Here is a 13,320-nt window from a genome sequence, read left to right as displayed (position 1 = left end):
GCCAATTGCTAAATTTAATTAATGTATGTACGGTGCATTGATCTGATTTATATTATGTGTTAGAATAAAAAAGTCAAATTAAAGAACTTCCCACAATATATTGTATTTTTGTGAAGTCGATCGAATATAACAACCAGGAAATTTAAGAGAGAGAGAGAGAGAGAGAGAGAGAGAGAGAGAGAGAGAGATAGAGAGTCAATGGTTGTCTGCATTTTTCACTTGTTAAACCTAGCAAGTCAAATTTAATGTCAATTCAAAACCCACCGGAACAAATTATATATTAAAACTTGAGCCTCTGCCTTAGTGCATCATTGGGGGTGTGTGTATATATATACACGGGGTTTTTCAGGTAATGAGGTCCTTATCTTAGCTTAAGGTACAGATTTTCATTTTTGATCAACTTTTCGATCGAGTTTTCACATCTACACCGTCAAATATCTAGGTAATAACGTATAGATCATCTCCACAAACTTTCAGCCGATTCCATAACCGTTAAGGTATTCATAACTTCGATTTTCTACTCAAAATATGAACGGTTCAGGTTCGGCATATTCAATACGTCCATTGGTTTTGATTCGTTCGATACCTTAACGATCATGGAATCGGATGAAATTTTGTGGAGATGATTTATACGTTATAACCTATATATTGGACGGTGGAGATGTGAAAAATCGATCGAAAAGTTGGTCAAAAATGAAAATCCGTACCTTAAGCTAAGATAAGGACCTCCTTATGTGAAAAGCCTTGTATATATGTATACATATATGTATACATATATATATATATATATATATATATATATATATACAAGTCTTTATTAAGAGTGAAACTTCACTCTAAAATTAAATAGTGAAGTTTCAATTTTAGCATACTTTTCGATCAAATTTTTTTCACCATGAGTGATTCAATATTTAGGTGTGTTATTTCAGATCATCTCTACAAAGTTTCATCTAATTCGACAATGGTTTGAGCTTTTAAAATTCATATTTACACGAACGGTTCATGATGAACATTTTTAATTCATTCATTGATTTAATCTAATTTCAATACCTTAACGATGTCATAATTGAATGAAATTTTATAGAGATGATCTTGAATAACATACCTAAATACTAAATTATAGCTAGCTAGCATTGTAAACTGGGAGTCGAGGGAAAGCGACAGAAAGTATTGTAAACTCGGAGAGGTGCAGCGGCAGTGGTGCTGAATATATAGGCAAAAATGTAAATTTATACTCTAAATTTGGTCATAATTGTCAGTTTGCACTCGAAACTTGCATTTGAGCCAATTTACCTCATAAATTTGGTAAAAATTGCCGATTTGCATCTCATCCGTTAAATTTAATGTTTTTCATCCAATTTTAAGTCATATGTCATGCATTTGAGAGGCATTATTGTCATTATATATTTATTCATATTTAATAATAAAAAAATTTAATAAAATTATTTAAGAGGAACACTTGCTACCATGTTTTTTTGTTTTTTTTCGAAACATGTTATTGATTTATATATTTATTATTTTACGTGATATGGAATGTTAAACGATATTAGAAAAATATAAATAAATACATAAAAAATAAAAAATAAATGTGTACATATAATATATATATATATACACACAACACACTATATTTGAATAGGTGGATATGTTAAATATATAATTCAAAGTAGGGTTCAATATGTAAAAAAAAGATGTAAATAAATAATTTGATTAAAAAAATAATCCTCATTTTAGAGAATATTTTTATTTGTTTTTAATAAAAATATAAATAAAATATGACAACATTACTCCTCATGTGCATGACATGTAAAACAAAATTGGATAGAAACGTTTAAATTTAACGGATGTGGTGCAAATCGGTAATTTTACCAAATTTAAAAGGTAAATTGACTCAAATGCAAGTTCGGGGTGCAAATTGACAATTTCAGCCAAGTTAGGAGTGTATTTTGACAATTTTGCCCAATATATATATGGAAAATATATAAGAGAACGGTTAACATTATGAAGTGTGTGTGTATGTCCAAACTCCTCTCATTTATATACATTTGGTAGTGTGAATACAAATTTTAACCGTTTAAAAGTTTTATTAATCAATATATATCACTTTTATAAAAAATCAATATAAACAATTATTTTTTGTTTAGCCGATTGTATAAAACAAATAGAAGGCTAATTAAAAAACTACTAATTTTCACAAGTATCGTTCATTTGTTTGATGTAATCGACTTAGTAAACGATTTTTGTTTCGATTCATATTTTATAAAGATGATTTTTATTGATCGATTAAACTTTTAAACGGTTAACATTATAAAATTACACTACTAAACGTGTAAAAATAAGAGAAGGTATGGATGCACACGTCCATATTGGTATGTACATGAATATTTTTCATTTTTTCTTCTTCTCTAGCACAACATTGTAATCATTTTCTAATTGAAATGACAAATATGACCCTATATATTAGGATTTAATGTTCAATTAACAAAGAAGATAAACAAAATGACATGTGACATATGGATAGTATAATTGGATGACCAAAGTGAAGTTTTTAAAAATTAATGACCATTGATTAAAGTATACTTTGATGACCAAAAAGATACTTTTACCACGGTTTGTTGTGTGTCACGGTACCAAATGAATAAAACACCAAACGGGTCATCCCTAGCCCAGTAACCCACATCAAGCCCAGAATCAAGGCCACAATCTTTTCTAAGCTAACATCCACGCGCCACGTGGTGCTACAAATCTTCACGAACATATAGCAATATAGGTATGTCGACACTGACTAGTTAGTGACTCATTGTTGGGAATCGATCTTGTAAGTTGTATCATTCCGATTTCATATATAAGACTGAGCTGACTCACTGAAAGTGGCACTTGAATCCGCCACTTGAAAGAGACAGCCTTGTTGAACAACACAAGACCAGTTTCTCAGCTTCAATCTGATCTTAGCGTGTGTTCCATCTAGTTAAGTCTTACGTTTGTATCAGCAGCCAGCCGGCCAGTTCATCATGAATAGGATTCTGGCTAGCAGAGAATTAATAACCAGAGCGCCCAAAACAGCCCTCACTTGGTTTACTTCTTCTAATCTCTCAAGGTATGTTTTTTCTGGGTTTTGTGTTCTAATATCTGGGTTTATGTTGCGATGGATATTGGGGTTTCTTAGATATGATAAAGTTTCAATCTTTGGCATTAGATGGATATAATTTGATCCTAAATGATGGTTTAAGATTTAAAGATCAAATTTTGGTTTAGATGATGACGAGTAGTACAATGGTTCGAGTATGTAATCATTACATGATGCATATGAGGTTTAAGTATGACGGGAGTGTATGATGCATATGTAGTAGTTAGTTATTATATTTGAATAAACATGCTGGATGATTGGTTAAGATATGCTAATTATTGTTTTATACAATGGAACAATTTTGTAAGATGTTATGTCTTATGACAGATCTACGCATTCTTTACCCTTTGCAACTGTTGAACCGGAAGAGATATCGGGTTCCCTGCCTGCTGAAGTACAAAACATAGGTAAGTTTCTGTAAATAAGGCCTTAAACTCAGAAATCGGAGACTAAACCTGGGAACTATTATAAGATGATTCATCAAGCTTAATTCATTGGAGTAATTCATCATTCTAATCGTTTCATGTTACTTTCTTTGTTGCATGATCTACGGACCTTCACTGATGTTGATGTCTATTGAACTCAAACTGTTCTCATTTTTAGTGAAGGGTAAATGGACGAAATCTTCTACATGGAACACTATTGTGGATCCATTGAATGGGGAACCGTTCATTAAAGTTGCTGAAATTGATGAAACAGGAATTCAGGTATGTCTGTTGATTATCGTGTACACATATCCTTGTTGCCTTTTACAAGCCAATCATTCCCATGACTGAACCAATGTATTAGGTAACCAAAACCCTTGTACACTTAATGCTTTGGAACTTGTTGGAGTACCTTTTGTGTTTGTTTCGAAACTTATTAATGCTAATGCTTTAGGTGCTTATTCAATTTAATACGACTGTATCTGTTCCTTTATCGACTTTTTTTTACTGTTGGACTACTGTTGCAGCCCTTTGTGGAGAGCTTGTCCAAGTGCCCCAAACATGGTCTTCATAATCCTTTCAAATCACCAGAGAGGTTCATGTTTATTTTATCTTTCTGTTCTTTTATCCTCTGTAGAACTCTTTGGGAATTGTTTGTTCCGTAATTCTCAAACCGATATCCTGGTGGAGGATAACAAGATTGTTATTATTATTTTTTCATTTTGTGAAACTTGGTAGTGATATTCATATGCTTTCAAATGACGACTGTTTGACCATTTGTTATAGGTATGTTATGTATGGAGAAATATCTGCAAAAGCAGCTACCATGCTTTCTCTGCCAAAGGTTAGTAGAAATAAATGTTTTCTTGTTACCTCTATCGTACATATAACTAAAGACTAATGCACTTCAAGCTTTTGATGTAAATGACACTGCAATAAACTTCACATTGTACGACTTTCAGGTTGCTGATTTCTTCACTAGATTAATTCAAAGGGTTGTTCCAAAGAGCTACCAGCAGGCTTATGGTGAAGTTTATGTAACTCAAAAGTTTCTAGAAAATTTCTCTGGTGATCAGGTACAGTGAATATAAATATCATCTCAGTTCAATATAAAGGACAATATTTTAATCCTATGTTCAATTTCAAGCACAGCTCAGAGCTATTGCTATAATGAAGGACGTGATTCATAAATTGCCTTCTAAAAACTCAGGTTTCTCTGAACTTTGTTTACTATCATCTTTTAACACATGTGGCAGGTCCGGTTCCTTGCAAGGTCTTTTGCGGTGCCTGGAAACCATCTTGGCCAGCAAAGTAATGGTTACCGTTGGCCTTATGGTCCTGTAAGTGTTATCTTTGAACATACTTGATAATTATAAAGAACCATAATTTTTTTAAAGTATGTTCAAGGTAGATACGTGCAATAATTCAGTAACTCCTGTTTGAGGAGATACAATGCTATTGTAAGCTATGATGTCTGCTATCCAGGTTAGATTTAGAAAAGGAAAGATGCATGAATATAGATGTATCCCGTTGATATTCTATGTCTCTGTACAATGTTTTGATTCATAAGTAAGGCTCGTCAGTTGTTTGTTTGTGAATCTTTCATGTCCATTTTTTAGTTTCATCTCTTGATACATAAATAATATTTTGTGCAGGTTGCAGTAATTACACCGTTCAATTTTCCACTAGAAATTCCCGTACTTCAGTTGATGGGTGCACTTTATATGGGTAACAAACCAATTCTAAAAGTGGACAGCAAGGTATGCAAGTAAATGTTCCTCTGACTACTTTTGGAGGATACATTATGGTCTTTGGCGTTATGTTTTAAGTACTTTACATTTCGTATATCTTAAGTTCTTTGCTATTTTGTAGGTAAGCCTTGTTATGGACCAAATGTTGAGGCTGCTTCATTATTGTGGGTTACCAGTAGAGGACGTTGACTTCATCAACTCTGATGGGAAGACAATGAACAAACTCTTATTGGAGGTTGGTTCAAACTGCAATATTAATTGCCAATGTATTGTTACTAATTGCTTGATCATAGTTTTCCTCAGTATATTTGTAGCTCATGGAAGATGATATTTTCTACTATTTCTTCAACAGGCAAATCCAAGAATGACCCTCTTCACTGGTAGCTCAAGAGTAGCAGAGAAGTTGGTTGCCGACCTGAAGGGACGTGTTAAATTAGAAGATGCAGGATTTGACTGGAAGATATTAGGGCCTGACGTTCATGAGGTTTTCTGAAACACTTTGTACTAAAGTAAATTGCACAACTTTCTTTGTAGAGTGGCATTTCATGGTTGTCTCTGTTTTCGGTTTCTGAATGTTAGGAGGATTATGTCGCGTGGGTCTGTGATCAGGATGCATATGCATGCAGTGGTCAGAAGTGCTCTGCACAATCAATTCTTTTCATGCATGAGGTGAGGCACTTCTCTATATTCTTCCTAATCTTATATTGTACCTTACATCTGTAATTGGATCGTCTATGATAGTAATTAGTTTGGACTTTGGGTTTCAGAGGGATAATATCAACTAGTTTGTGTGCAACACTAGGAGTTTTAAAGTTTAAGCGAGATCTCTCCTTACGTTGTACCAAGTTTTAAAGTAAAATTTCTACACCAGTAGTGTAGGACAGCAGTCATTGTTGACATGTTTTGGGATTCACCAAGCTGTGTCTATGTTTTGTTGAGTATCATTCTTCATTGTTATGCAGAACTGGTCTAAGACTTCACTTCTATCCAAAATGAAAGATCTGGCTGAGAGAAGGAACTTAGAAGATTTAACAGTTGGCCCTGTCCTAACAGTGAGTATGCTCTTTGTCTTGCTCTGTACTATTTTATAACATCTCTCTTACACGTGCTTATAATGTTGCAGTTGACAACTGAAACAATGCTAGATCATGCGAGTAAATTGCTTCAGATACCAGGTTCAAAGCTACTATTTGGGGGTGAACCTTTAGAGGATCATTCCATTCCACCTGTATATGGTGCTATCAAGCCTACAGCTATCTATGTTCCACTTGAAGAAATGTTGAAGGAAAATAACTATGAACTTGTTACAAGAGAAATTTTTGGGCCATTTCAGGTAGCGAGAAAAGACATGTACACTGAAGTTCCCTTTTATTTGTTGATGTACCGACCTCAATTTTACTTTTTAATTGCTAGAACTGACTGCTGCTGATGTTAATATACTTGTTATTAGGTTGTCACTGAGTATAAGAAAGAACAACTGCCATTAGTGCTAGATGCTCTAGAGAGGATGAATGCACATTTAACAGCTGCTGTCGTGTCAAACGACCCCTACTTTCAACAGGCAAGAATTTCTGTCCCTAAATTGATATTCTCTACAATCACAGATTTCTGTTAATCCGACTACATTCTCAACATTAAGTCACTCGTGTCCCCATATCCTCGTTTCTACTCCTGTAGACTGCTTATTTTTGTTTTTTTTTATTGTTCTGAAACTATATGCAGGAAGTTCTTGGCAACACAGTTAATGGGACTACTTATGCTGGACTGAGAGCAAGAACAACTGGTGCTCCACAGAATCACTGGTGGGTACAAACTTTCTTTAACTTTAGTTACTCCTATTAGAACATTGCCAAGGACTTAAGTGCACCAAAACGATGATGTGACACAGGTTTGGACCAGCTGGAGATCCGCTGGGTGCTGGCATTGGGACCCCAGAAGCAATAAAGCTCGTCTGGTCTTGCCATAGAGAAATCATCTACGATGTCGGTCCAATGCCAAATCAGTGGGAAATTCCACCTTCTACATAAAGTCACAAGGGACAGATTCAGAAGAGAAGAACACGGCAGCCTTGAGTTTACTATGTGAGTGAGAACAAGCATGTAATCATAGGATCAATTACATCACTGTTGCAGAACATAACTCTGGCTATCTTCTGAACTTGGGAATAAAAGTGGTTTTCTAGTGAGTCCCCGTTTCATTTCTGTGATATTGTCATCTTCATGTACATGATTCCATGCTTCGATTGAACTCCATGTGATTCAGAGCCCCATTATAACATGAGTTTGATTATCTCAGAAGGGTGATAACCTTGGTACATTAAGACATTGAGGACATTACTGTGGCCAGGGCACCTGGTGAAATTCCGGGTTGAAACCATTTCACATGGATCTTGTTAGGTATTAGTCCCACGCCGGAGGTATTACTTTCGGCCGTGGGGATACTCTGGCGCCCGGTTTCTAGACTTGCCCCTTCGTTTCGATATGCAACGATGTAGTACTGTAGAGCATTGAGAGACTGTCCTCCCCTGATAAAAAAAAGTGACGGAGGATAAAAAAACCTCCCACTTAAACCCCTTTTCGACTCCCCCACACAAATGAATAATGGGCTGGGCACATTTCTCAAGTTACACACAGAGTTAAAGACCCTCTCTTTCTTCTTTCCTAATCACCCTGCGTTTCGTTTCTTTGCTGAACAAAAACTCAGCTGTGCCGCGACAACTGAACCGGAAACTTTTGGAGGCGCGTGAGGTTCGTACGTCTTCTGAACGCTCTTTCACGTATAATTTATTAACATTTGGGACTCATGTCTTCCATAAAAATAAAGACTTGTAAAAGAGAGAGAAAAGAAGACGCATATCTAATATCTTTTTTTTTTCTGGTGGCAGATATAAATCTTTGAATGTGCATTTGCAGATTCTGACCCAAGTGGATGGCCTCTCTTGGAGAAGAGAACCCTAATGAGGATACCCTTATATTTATGGAACTTGCTATAGAACAGGTACTGTGTTTAGCTTTTCTGGTCAATTTTGCAAAACTAAATTACTGGCTTTAGTATTGGGGATGTAATATGGCTTGAATGTTCAATGATGCACTGGTCGGGTTAGGTTACTATATGCCATCTGTGGTTCCAGTAATCTGACTGGCATTTCGTATTGATCAAACACTGGGATTCATGTGTTTGTGTGTGTTTTCTGCAAGTTCTCCTGGTGTTAATTTTTCTTCCGTAGCCATTATTTAACTTGTATATTTGGTACTGCATTATCTAGGCAAAGCTTGCTCTGGACAGCCTTGAAGTTCCTGTTGGGTACACCATTATCCGAATGTCTTATTAATTCATTGTGTCTTGCTTTTAATTTTCTATTTTCGTTTAGTTCAGCTTCTTATCCCTTTTCTTTGTCCATTTAACTTTTAATTTGTTTTTATTAGTCAAATAATTAGAATGTTTGGATTCTTCTTCATTTGTTGAAAATCAAAGGAGTAATGACACCAGTGCACTCCTTTCTCTAATCTATAAATTTTTGGTTGTTCAGCTGTGTAGTTGTTGAAGATGGAAAGGTCATAGCGTGTGGAAGGAATCGAACTAATGAGACACGAAATGTAAGTTTCCCATCTATATCTTTTTTATTTTTAACTTCGATTCTGGTGTTGGTTTCCTTTTTAGTTTCTGGAAACTTTAACTACCTTGTGACAATTCCCAGCTTCCCAAAGAATCCAATACATGATCATGCCGTCTCTTTAGTTTGCTTCATGTAGGATAGTTTCCCACATGTCAAGTGTATCTTCTCCCAAACAGTTTTATCTTGAATTAGTAAAAAAGGTCGGAGCTCATTTAATGTACATCTTTAGTAATATCTTATAGGTTGTTTCTGGGATGACCCAGACTTTCTTAGTTAGTTGGTCTTAGCCTATATGCTATGATTTCTATTTGTACTTAAAATTACAGCATCCTAGTTCCTCTCATGTCTGTATTTATGTACAATGAGTATCTGCACTGTAATAATCATTATTACTATAACTTCTTTTATTAGCCATGTGTATTCTCCCTTCGCATATTAGGAGTGGAGAATGCATCATTCATGTCCTTTTTCCATTAAAAAGTTCAAAAAAAAACCAATGTTTTTATTAAAATAATTTTCTACCCATGATTTCCTTGCTATTTCCATAAAGTCCAGGACACTGCATGTAAAAACTTCCATCTGTTGATTTGTTCTACATGAATTAGACTGCACCCCTCTTGTGTGTGGTGCGTCTGCTAATTTTTATGAGCGTGATTTGGAACTTCTTTAATCCAAAAAAAGCACCAATTCTGCCCCTTACATAAGAATGTGGAAATTAAAACCCATGGGTTTCTGTGCTTGCCAAAGAATGCAGGCTACAAGGCATGCAGAGATGGAAGCTATTGATACTCTTCTTAAGCAGTGGAGAGAAAAGAGGCTTTCAACGTCAAAGGTTGCTGAAAAGTTTTCAAAATGTAAACTCTATGTTACATGTGAACCATGCATAATGTGTGGAGCATCTTTATCAATTGTTGGTACGTCATCTTTCTCATAATTTGCTAGTGATACGATAAAACTCTTCTCTTCCTTTTTTCTTTCTGCACCTTGAATATTAATGGGTAACTATCCCCTTGGTCAGGTATCAAGGAAGTATTTTATGGTTGTGCTAATGACAAATTTGGTGGATGCGGATCAATACTGTCGTTGCATTCAAGTAGCTCTGAGCCACTCATGAGGTCTCTATCTGAACTTACCACCATACATAAGAATTGACTTGAATTTTTCTGGTCTCTAGTAGTGGCAGACTGTTTATATAAGAGATTGTGTTTAAACCTTACATGGTTGATGGTTCTATTGTTTAGTAGATTATATAGGCAAAGTTACAAGATAAAAACAATCCCATCATACAGAGATAGGATATTGAACATTAAGTTGGATGTAGGGACATTTTTTGTGTGTTTTTCCCTTATAGCGACTTTCTTAATTACTTTGTTTAATGATGTAGAGGTTATATAGTTTTTACTGGAATGGGGGTAAATAGATTTAAATGAACATTGAGTGTCTGCATCCATGATGGCCGAAAGGTTACATCCGTAGTATTTTCTAGGCACTATGTTCTCTGACTATCTGAGGTTTACACATAATTGTATTCTTAAATTGCTGGATTTTTGCATGAAGGTTGAATCACTGTAATAACTAAGCTTTAAACAGTTGTTTGGTTCTGTGATCTTCTATTCAAGATAGATTTTGCATCAGCTTACTTTCTTTTTGTTGTATAGCGGTGGAGTACCACAGGGCAAAGGTTTCAGATGCACTGGAGGGATAATGGCATCAGAAGCAGTCCTTCTTTTCCGCAACTTCTACGAGCAAGGAAACCCTAATGGTATAGTAATATATCTATCTAGACTGCTTTCAGATTGGAGAATTGTCGATGGTTGCTTCCTCTTTTGATTCATGAATTTCTTTAGCTCAATTTGTTTTAGAGATGCCGATTTCTAGCATGTTTAAATGCATTCTAAACTCCCTAAGCCCTAATTGTTCCTGGTCGAAGTATTCAGTTAAGATTCTCTTCATGTCTCTAATGCGTACTGCTTGTTTTGTTTCAGCTCCAAAGCCTCGTAGACCTCTAGTTCACCAGGCCATTCAATGAATCATACGTACGGATATGGTAAATTTTAAACTTTAGATGATTCTCGGCGATTCTGTAAGAGTTCATCTCTTCTTCTCTTTTTTTTTTGTTTGAATTCTTAATTTTGCCAGGCTCACTGCAGTTTCTGTTTCAGCAACCCTTCTATGCAGCTGTTTTGTGTTGGTTTTTGTTTTGATTGTTAGTGTGTTCTTTCTCCGACTTAACCAAACTTTTAATTTGTTTTGCAGGTTTATTCAAGTCGTGCTTTACATTAAAGTTATCCAACTAGTTCCTAGTTTTGCCTGAAGGAAATATGTAGATGAAAATGAAGACTACTTTTGTAAAAGGCTTTGTCAGAAAGACACTGAGAGAGGTTGAAGAAATATGTACCTGTCTATGACATACTCATCAAGAAAATTGTCCTACTGTCATGTTCTATACTTTGTATAAGCTTATCATGTTAAGAAAGTTTTCGATTTATACTTGAAAAAATGAAAAGAATATGTAACTCATCAACAATTTAATGAATCTTTGGTAGGTCTCGAGTGAGTTTATAAACCAAGAGTAATCAAACTTGGCTCTCTCGTATATTGTACTTTCGCCATTTTCATGTCGATTACTTGGGAAGGCTACTACTTACCTCTCGGCACAAGTGAGGGCAAACAAACAAGCAGTTTTTACCACTAGCTAGGTACACTATTCTACACCGAATAAACTACAGTAATAGGTAAAAAAAAGGGAGTTACCTCGCTACACAATGGGCTTGAATGGGCCTGTTATGCCTTGTGGCCCACACTAGTTAAACCCCCTTTTCTTCTTTCTTGGCTATGCGACCTAAAACCCTGTGTGTTTTTCTTCTTTGCTCTAAACAAGAACACTCGTCGGCTTTAGCTTTCCTCCTCACTTTGCTGCCGCCACAGGTTCGTCAACTCTTCCCAGCCCTTTTCTTGCTTACAGGTTTTAATCATGGCTTCATATTCATATTACTCTCTCTGTTTTTTTTTCTCCTTGTATTTTTTTTTTTGCAGAGTTTAAATCATGTCATTGCTGGAAGTAATCACCAAGGCCTCAACCGAGTCCCAGTCGCTCTATTCCCCATCAGAGTACCCAATTGTTCTCGACCCAGATTCCATCTTCCCCAATTTGAAACCCAAACTCGACGGCCCATCTCCCATCTCATGTCCTGTTCCTCTCAGTAACTGGCAGATTTCGCAGACTGATTCAGAGCTCATTGAGTTGGGTAAGAACTTCACTACCAAGCTTAAGAAGAAGCTCAAGAACCCAGTTAAGTTTGGTAAACCTGAGTTCTTGGAGATGGTGAATACATTTCTTGAGAAGATTAGGGAGAAAGTTGGAGTTTCGATTGGGGTTGATGCTAGTAAGGATGGGTATACATGTGTTTCGGTTGATAAGGTTGGGGGGTACATGGGGAAGGATGTTGCTGGTTTGGTTTTGGAGGGTTGTGTTGTGTTGGAGGTTTGGGAGTTAGTTGGGGCTTTGGTTTCAAATGGGCTTGTTTTAAAGTCTTGTTATGAGGATTTGGTTGCGAAGATTGTGGCAATGAGGAGGACAGAGTTGGTTTGTTTGTGTTTGAGGTGTGCATCTGATCTTGGATCGTCGGAGTTGGTGATGATTTTGAAGTATTTTCTTAGTCCGAGTAAGGATGCTTATGGTAGCATTGTGGAGGTGGGGAAGGAATGGGAGAGCCAAGCATTGTTGGCCGTGGAGAAGGCCAGTGATAGGAGTCTGTCGGGGAAGAAACTTAGCATGGCGAAAGAGGCTGCCGTGTTGCTTATGGTGGCGTATGATGGATTCTCTTCCGCGGAGCTTTGTCTGCATTATTTGTTGGTGTCGAAGAATGTTGATGAGGTGATAATGTCGTCTGCGGTTAGTAAGTTGAATGGGAAAGAGATGCTGAGTTTGCTTCGGTATTTGGGGAAGTGGCTGAAGAAGTACGAGAGGTTTCCTCAGGCTGGTCCGTGCCACAAGGCATCAACTACATTGGGTTTGAAGGCTTGTGATTGGGTTCCTAAACTTGAAGATGTTCTGAGATGCACCGGGGTGGTGCTGGATGAGAACTACTCTGCATTGGTGTTGCATCCAGAGTTTCATGAAGAGCTGAGGTCTATTAACAAAGTTGTTGCTTCGTTGACGTTGGAGGCAAGGCTCTGCTGCTCCGTGGCCAATGTAGCTGATAAGTTGAAAGCCGAAGTTTAAGGTCGCAAAACTAGAGTCTGTGATGGTGTTACATTAACATTCTTTTCTTGAGTTTCTTATTGGGCTCCATCAATACTGTAGTATGAGTGTATGACTGGAATTTTGTTATGAATGGATTTTTGCTTTTACTATGAACTTCTACCTGTGTTAATATAATTATATGTTGTTTGCGAAGC

At 36.4% G+C, this 13,320-nt stretch overlaps 3 protein-coding genes across 4 annotated transcripts; all 3 read left to right on the top strand.

Moving 5' to 3' along the window:
- The first annotated feature begins 2,817 nt into the window (after window positions 1-2,817).
- On the top strand, window positions 2,818-7,486 carry LOC126793574 (probable aldehyde dehydrogenase). Its single transcript, XM_050520135.1, has 16 exons — window positions 2,818-3,097; window positions 3,455-3,534; window positions 3,731-3,834; window positions 4,080-4,147; window positions 4,339-4,396; window positions 4,515-4,628; window positions 4,809-4,892; window positions 5,208-5,312; window positions 5,425-5,538; window positions 5,656-5,787; window positions 5,883-5,972; window positions 6,266-6,355; window positions 6,427-6,636; window positions 6,754-6,864; window positions 7,026-7,105; window positions 7,192-7,486. Exons 1-16 carry the CDS (start codon window positions 3,012-3,014, stop codon window positions 7,328-7,330), a joined length of 1,665 nt encoding a protein of 554 aa, XP_050376092.1. The 5' UTR covers window positions 2,818-3,011; the 3' UTR covers window positions 7,331-7,486.
- Window positions 7,487-7,920: 434 nt separating this feature from the next.
- Window positions 7,921-11,446, top strand: LOC126794927 (tRNA-specific adenosine deaminase TAD2). 2 transcript variants are annotated; one of them, XM_050521723.1, is made up of 9 exons: window positions 7,921-8,050; window positions 8,188-8,300; window positions 8,569-8,606; window positions 8,833-8,899; window positions 9,674-9,833; window positions 9,938-10,034; window positions 10,578-10,681; window positions 10,905-10,966; window positions 11,176-11,446. In XM_050521723.1, exons 2-8 carry the CDS (start codon window positions 8,232-8,234, stop codon window positions 10,946-10,948), a joined length of 579 nt encoding a protein of 192 aa, XP_050377680.1. In that variant the 5' UTR covers window positions 7,921-8,050; window positions 8,188-8,231; the 3' UTR covers window positions 10,949-10,966; window positions 11,176-11,446. The 2 variants fall into 2 exon arrangements, with proteins under 2 accessions (XP_050377680.1, XP_050377681.1); XM_050521724.1 differs by having other exon boundaries at window positions 7,996-8,050; window positions 8,216-8,300.
- A 331-nt stretch (window positions 11,447-11,777) lies between these two features.
- Window positions 11,778-13,320, top strand: LOC126794652 (uncharacterized). Its single transcript, XM_050521414.1, has 2 exons — window positions 11,778-11,847; window positions 11,956-13,320. The coding sequence occupies exon 2, from the start codon at window positions 11,966-11,968 to the stop codon at window positions 13,142-13,144; it is 1,179 nt and encodes a 392-aa protein (XP_050377371.1). The 5' UTR covers window positions 11,778-11,847; window positions 11,956-11,965; the 3' UTR covers window positions 13,145-13,320.

Source organism: Argentina anserina, chromosome 5 (assembly GCF_933775445.1).
Source record: "Argentina anserina chromosome 5, drPotAnse1.1, whole genome shotgun sequence".
NCBI lineage: Eukaryota > Viridiplantae > Streptophyta > Magnoliopsida > Rosales > Rosaceae > Argentina > Argentina anserina.
This window is presented reverse-complemented; position numbering and strand designations above follow the sequence as displayed.